The sequence below is a fragment of the Rhinichthys klamathensis genome, unplaced genomic scaffold (assembly GCF_029890125.1).
Source record: "Rhinichthys klamathensis goyatoka isolate OS25496 unplaced genomic scaffold, OSU_Roscu_1.1 h1tg000748l_1, whole genome shotgun sequence".
In the NCBI taxonomy this organism is placed as follows: Eukaryota; Metazoa; Chordata; class Actinopteri; order Cypriniformes; family Leuciscidae; genus Rhinichthys; species Rhinichthys klamathensis.
In genome coordinates this window covers 199,854-207,253 of record NW_026607157.1, presented here as the reverse complement: position 1 = coordinate 207,253, position 7,400 = coordinate 199,854, and the positions used below count along the sequence as shown (strand labels likewise).

At 37.1% G+C, this 7,400-nt stretch overlaps 1 protein-coding gene across 2 annotated transcripts in view; it reads right to left on the bottom strand.

Annotated features, from left to right (window-relative positions):
• Positions 1–1,266: 1,266 nt before the first annotated feature.
• The window catches only part of myt1b (myelin transcription factor 1b), a 103,829-nt gene continuing 97,695 nt past the window's right edge, over positions 1,267–7,400 (bottom strand). For both annotated transcript variants that reach the window (XM_056242730.1, XM_056242731.1), the window contains exons 20-23: positions 5,622–5,713; positions 5,415–5,518; positions 4,330–4,473; positions 1,267–4,222 (exon numbers count right to left, since the gene is read on the bottom strand). In XM_056242730.1, coding sequence (XP_056098705.1) covers positions 4,079–4,222; positions 4,330–4,473; positions 5,415–5,518; positions 5,622–5,713 — 484 coding nt within the window. In that variant the 3' untranslated portion in view covers positions 1,267–4,078. The remainder of the gene's footprint in view (positions 4,223–4,329; positions 4,474–5,414; positions 5,519–5,621; positions 5,714–7,400) is intronic.

The window sequence follows — 7,400 nt, the reverse complement described above, 5'->3', positions numbered from 1 at the left end:
TTGTAATTTATTTCATGTCGAACAATAAGCTGAATATCAATTTCAATATGATCTGTTCTTTGTGTTCACCACTTTGCTGAATTCCTATTACCTCCCCCCACCCCCCAAAAAAAAGGAGAAAAAGTTGGCGTCCTGAGTGGGATTTGAACCCAGTCCTTAAATGTAAACACACCCTTTTCTGCAGCGAACAGAAGCGAGAAAAGGCACACATGAGAAAACCACAGAGCTGTAAGCTACAGTACCTACAGAATGAGGGCCGTTTTGGTTATTTCAGCTTAATGGGACAAACAGTGCCGTTTTAAGCCTTCTGACTTTTTAGCTGTTATCGTTTCTCATGAAATTACATAGGAACCCTTCTTAATTGACCAAGAATTGGCACAAGTCTCGGAAAGGTCGAACTCTCAAGTACAAGGTGCTAAATCAATCCGTTACCCTACAAATACAAACCCTTATTTGGTTCCACGGGGAGGGGTTACATATGCTAACTTGCATTTGCAGATGCTACACTGCTCCAGAGAACATGCTACATTATTAGGCAGATTCAACTCACTCAACCTCATAGCTGCTCATCATCACCGACAGCAGGCGTTTAAGAAGCATGCACCGAGGAAGAATAATTCACGCATGCTTTAGGCTATCACACGTCAGTAGTATTAAGCAGATAGAAATGTTTCTCCCATCGTAATAAGAGGATATGACATCTGTAGTGAGTATTCCCTCTACGCAGTTTAATAGGAGGAGGAACTCTAATGAAAATTCTGCCGCTACTGATAGACAAGATCTTCAGATTCCTCTAAAAGCAAAGGAAATGCTGCGGTATTGAAATGCAACGCACACATCTTTCCTGCGGAAAGGTTACAGAGAACGAGGCGAATGAGGCCGGCAGAGGATCTGACATTCTGTGGAAATGGACAAAGATTTATGCAACTAGCGTCTCCCTCGCTTTCTCCGTGTGCGAGGGCACGCCAATGACAATCTCCAAGCAAACGCTCATACCAGCACATTTCGCATCTTTCTCTTTTTTCATTTTAACAAAGGGCTTGTTGCTGAGGGCTAACAGATCTGATATCGTACAGCCGAATTCGGATGGACAAGGGCCTTCTTTCGTATTGGTGACTAGGCAAAAACTGAAAAACTTCGGTCAAAGGGCATGTGACATTTCAGACAAGATACAGATTCACATTAAACAACAACAAACAAGTCAAAAGACATTTGCGATATTTTATCTCAATTCTGTCGTTAGCCATTTGTACCTTTTTTAAAAAAAAAAACTATAAAATAAAAAAAGAATCCGCTAACACACCCAAGCGCACAAAGAAAATCCTTTTAGTTGAAAGGTCATTAGTTGGCATTCAAGATTTTTGAAAAGTGCACACATGTTCTGTCCATCACAATATTGCTGCCATAATAGCAAATGAACGACATGAGCGCATGTGTACTATCTAACAAAACGACCAGCTGAATAGAGGCACAATGTTCATTTCACGACTCGCTATTATGAGTCATACAGTTGTCATTGCGATGATTGGCATTTTACACACGTATCTAGTGTGGCGTGTCCCACCAGAACTGCACAACACCATACAATACTAAAGACAGATCCACCGAGGAGAACTTTCAGCACACTACAATGCGTCTAAACGATTAAAAGCCTAAGACTAATCCGTTAACCATTGCCCCATTAATGCGGCTGACACACATACAGAGGCCCAGTGAGTTTGGACCAGAAAATAGGAAACTCTACAGACATCCTCGTATTCTTCGCTTTACAAATGTACGTTTACATATTACAAAAAAAAAAAAACACATCGTATCCTGCAACCACAGTAAACTGGGTCTGTCTTTTTTTATATATATATATATTATTTAGTCTTCTATGGATAGTAGTACTCACAGCTTTTGGAAAGATATTGTTTCTGTTTAGCTATTATAAGAGAAACAAAAGAGTTAACAATTACACTGTAAAAATATATGTATGTTTATATACTATATATAGTTTTTTTTGTCTTTTTTCTTTTAAATACAGAATGAATATATTGTGTATGGCCATCACGGCAAAGGAATAAAGGCATCTGTAACAATCCCCACTTAGGCCACGGTCACATGACCCGAGGGTAGTGTGGGCGCTGAATGGGCGGAGTTGGTAATGAAAGCACAGGTCAGTGGCACTTTGTGCATCGAAGAAATAAAAATCTAGTATAAGGCTACACGGGTGTATGCTTGTTTGATACTAGTCGAGTAAGGACATTGTGGTTCAAGAGTTTCTGTCAGGATGGTTGGTATTCGTCTTCTGTGCCCTCGCCACAAAAACGCCCGCCCGCCCGCTTCCCATGGTCCAATAAAGATAAGTTTAGCAAGAAAGCAAAAATAATCCATTTGCAATTCATTAGGATCGTTCAGGGGAAACAGTTTTTGGCCACTACTGAGAGCTTGAGGAGGTATAAAAAATAAAATAAAATAAAAAAACAAGCACAAGAAGATCCAGAAGAACGTCTCCTTCCTGTTGAGACGGACGGGGAAAGAGTCAAAGCTGTAGGTTCCACAGTACTGGAATTGCTTTTCTTTCTCTCTTTACATTCCTATAGGAAGTAATGCTGGTATAAGGAAAACCCTCGATAATCATCATGTTTTATTCTGTAGTCCAAAACATGTTTTTTGTCTTTATTTTTATATCGCCAAAGGTTCTTCAAGACTACTAAGACTTCACAAACACACGAAGACGTTACAAAATAAATATACATTACAACCGTATCACAGTTCATAATTTCATCATAAATATTAAATAAATAATAAATAGAGATTATACTTCTCCTTCAGCTGTGTTAGAAATTCGAAATAAAAAATAAAATGCAAATAGAGACAGCAAGAGATAGAGATATACAGGTAGAGAGAAAGAGAAAACGAAAATACAAAATTATCAAAACATCGTTGGTTAAAAATATTTGCACTTAAAAAATCTACTCTATGGATAAAACTCTATCATCAAATGAAACGAAGTTATAAAAATTAGTGGTACATTTTTTGTTTTCTTCTCCCTCTTCCCAAATATTGATGTGGCAAGTTCCTTGTCACATTTTCATGACCTTTTATAAACAGAAGGGCTGTGAATATTTAAATAGGTGAATTCAAATAAATAGTACAGTTAAAATTAAATTATAACAAAATATAAATAAATTACAGTAGAGTCTGGACAAATTTCGTATAATTTATAGATCAGTGACGATCCAACATCTTGTCTGATGTTGAATTGACTGAAATGAAGTGCAACTCATTGTTCATATGTAATAGATATGACTACGCTGGGTAAATATTCCTACAGTGTAAGTACTACAAATAAAGGAGAGCAAGCCAATGTGCCTGTGTGTAGCTCTAAAACAAAACAACCCAATAAACAATAAAATGGATGCTGAGATAAAGAAAGTAGTGTTTCAACAGGTGGGATTTACAGAGTCAACCGCATGGCACTGATAAGGTTGCACACGCATTTCGCTCACTTTGTATGTTAGCGCAACATCCTCTCATTTCCCATGACCCGAAACCACTTTCGTTTTCTTCGGGAAAAGAAGGAAAGATGAGCAAATACTGCATATGTCTGTTCTGCCGGGGCTCACGTAGGGATCACTTGTATTTGGAGTGTCGCATTTGTTGTTTCGTAGGAGCAGAGCAGCATCCTCACAAATGAGGAAAAAAGACTCTCTTTCACCTAAAGCCTGGGCAGCACATCTTCTGGAGGTTCTACTCCCCTCCTCTTCTTCTTCCAAAACCTCTCACCGTTTGAATGTAAAAGCAAAAACTAAAGAAAACTAGGTTTGTGTCTCCTTTTCTTTGTAAATAAAGAATTTGGTTCCATCTTCGCCTTCCAATCCAGCAGCTTTTGTGGATTTTGGTCCTTATAGTAATATATATTATATACCTCTTTTTGAACTCACAGAATGCTCCCTGGGATGGAGGTGTAGATTGTTGTTCAAAAAAACCTGAATGCCCTTTTTTTTGTGTGTCATTTGTACGCTCTTTCCATGGCTCTACGTTTCTATTTCTCTTCCACGCTTCTGTTCCTCATCCTTGTCTTTTGGCCTAGTCAGACCTTGATGCCTTTCACCGCCTTGTTGATGGTCTCTAGAAGGGCCTTGTTCTCTGGGTTCTGGTAGCAGTCCTTATTGGTGTACATGTCAGTTAGGGTGCTCACGTAGCTCTCAAAATTCTGCTCTGTGATTGGCTCCTGCTGCAATGTAAATCGGAAATTGTGAGTGGCAATTTTAAAATGGCTAAATCTAAATCATGTAGGAGAGGAAAGTTCTGGGAGCTGCTGTAGGAGTGTGTGTAACTCACCATGTGAGGCAGGCGGATGTTGGCCAGACTGCGTATAAGAGCTTGACTGAGTCCAGACAGTTCCATGAACAGCGCCTCGTTCTGTTCTTCAATCACCTTATTCTCCTGCTCGATGTTCTTCAGGTTCTTCTCCATAGATGTGATCTAAAGCACCACAAAAACTGATGAGAACAACTTCCCATCCCATAAGTGACATTTCCTTTTAGCAATGCATGTTTGTCGCAACTTTTTCACATTGTAAACATACAATTGATTGCTAGTCAGCTAGTTGGATTATTTTGGTTACACCAGTTGGAGCGTTTATACATTACTTTTCAAGATTTTAAAAAAAATGTTTTTGAGAGAAATCTCCAATGCTCACCAAGGCTGCATTTATTTGATCAAAAACACGGTAAAAAAAACAGTAATATTATGAGTTGTTATTAGAATTTAAAATAACTGTTTTCTATTTAAATATGTAATTTATTTCTGTGTTGGTAAAGCTGAATTTTCAGCATCATTACTCCAGTCTTCAGTGTCACACTTATTATTATTATCAATGTTGAAAAAATATGAAACTGAAACATTTTTTCAGGATTCTTTGATGAATAGAATGTTCAAAAGAACAGCATTTCCTTTGAAATAGAAATCGTTTGTCTCTTTTGTTCAAATTAATGCATCCTTGATGAGGATCAAATCTTTTTTTTCTTCTTTTTTTCATACTGACCCCAAACTTTTGAATGGTACTGTATTTAAATCATGAAGTCGAATGACTAGCATATTCATAAGCAATGCTATTTACATGATAATCCAAGGTATATTTCTAAAGAATAAAAAATACAAAAATGGTGTTCACATCCCAAACACCGAAATTGGGCTCAGGTGCAGGACAACTAAGTGATATAAACAAATAAAGAAGTGTGAAGTCCGCACACTGAAAATTACTGCTCCAAAAGAATTTATTAAAAGGCATGGGAATAATATTTCTAAAGAATACCATGGTTTTACTATAGTAATACCATGTTATAAATTATATCACAACATAATATGTGATCTTTAGTGTACGATCTATGTTCTTTTAAATTGTTAAGAGTTTTATGGCTAACCTGTGTTTGAAGGTTGACCATATCTGCCTCCATCTCATTGTTGGATTCATTGAGCTCATTGATTTCTTTATTAAGCTGCTTGATGTCTTCATCGTTGTCTAAGACTGTAAAGAGAAAGAACACTTTTGTCATCTTGAGTGTCCACAAAATATGACATCAGAAGAGATGATGGAGGTAAAATGTAGGAGAAAATGTGGGATGTCTCACCGTCACTTGCTCTGAACTTAGTGCTGAGATACTCTTCTCCAGGGAACTTGGCTTTCTTCTTGTTGAGGGAGGCTCTGGGACAGCCTGAGAGACTGGGGCCAAACACAATCGATTCATCATCAGTCATCACAAAACAATTGCTTCATGAGCAATCCTATAATGACTCAGACTTGGCCAATACCCTTAAACCTAAATGTAGAGTGTGCCATGTCTGTGCTATTAAAGGAATAGTTTAATGAGTAGTTTAATCCAAATCTTGTGAAGAGATACAATTGCTTTCTATGATGAACATATTTCATTTAGGTTTTTATTCACATATAAACACATAGAGCGCATAGATTTGGTAAACATTTTTTTTGTCTTTTCATTTCTTTTTACATTAAATGAATAATTGATGATCTTTACAGCTGAACTGAATCAACACTGAACTGACTTCAGCTGAACAACAGCCGAAATGCATAGTTTTCTTATCACTGTGAAGCTGCTTTGAAACAATCTGTATTGTATAAAGTGCTATATAAATAAAGGTGACTTGACTTGTGTGTGTCGAGCGCTAAAACACACCTCATTGGTTCTCTGCATATATATTTGCCATATGTGATGTGCATACGCATGTGTTGATCATTGTTTAATCACAGCTTAAATTTAATCTGTTCATCATAGAATATGATTGTGTCTCTTCGCAAGACTTGGATTAAACTGCTTGATTCATATTGATTCTTTTAACAATCTTTTTATGACATTTTCATTTTTTTGTTACCTGGGCTTTCAATGGACGGACGAAATGATCAAAATGATCAGTCCCTCCAGGATTTCACGATTTTTTTGTGTGATTTTTGCGATCAAAATGACTGATTTTGTGGTGGTAATTTCCAGAAATTTGTGAAAAAATTTGCGATTTTTATATTTTATAACTAGGACATCACATTTACCATAATAGTATTATGTCAGATGCACAATAGTCATACATGACACAAATCACAAACAAAATGCATAAAGCTTGTTTATTTGGTCTAATCAAATTCTTTTTTTTTAATTGTGCTGTAGGCTATTGTTGTTGCTTGATTAACATTAACAACACTGACAACAGCAAGTAAATTAGGTTACTGTCACTTTAAGACCTACTACAGTAATGACAAACGTCCCAATCAGTTATTACTGATTGTTTTACGTAAATACTTGCCAAGATTAATATTTTGAAGTAATTGTAGCTATGTGTATTTGTTCAAGCGCTTTAAAGAGAATTCAATATTCTAACTAGGCTGACAGGCGGTGACACGCAGTCAGTCAGTCAGTCACACACACACACACACTTGCAGTCAGAGACAGACTGTCACTCGACTGGCTGAAATTAGTTCTCTTTCACGATATACTGCGCTTTTAATAATTCTTTTTAGTACCATCGAGCATATCATACTTTTTGTTATGTCATTCAATCATGTTAAACGCGTTAATAAGTTTGCCGTACTGCCCAATGAAAACCTGGGCGCTTATGTGAGAGGGCAGGAGAGACGCATTTTCTTTCGCCATGTTTCTGACAGACCGCTCACAGACATCACGCATGCGCAACATCTGTACCCACGTAAAAATGCATTGAAACTTTAACTAGAGATATTTCAATTGGGTGATTATAATTTAATGTTTTGTGAGGTATTTTTTTCATTTTTGTGATTATTTTGCGGTTAAATTGGAATTTTGCAGGATCGCAAAAAAATGCGACATTTTGTTGATTTTGCGTTGTATTCAGCGATCGCAGAATCGCGGAAAACTGGAGGGACT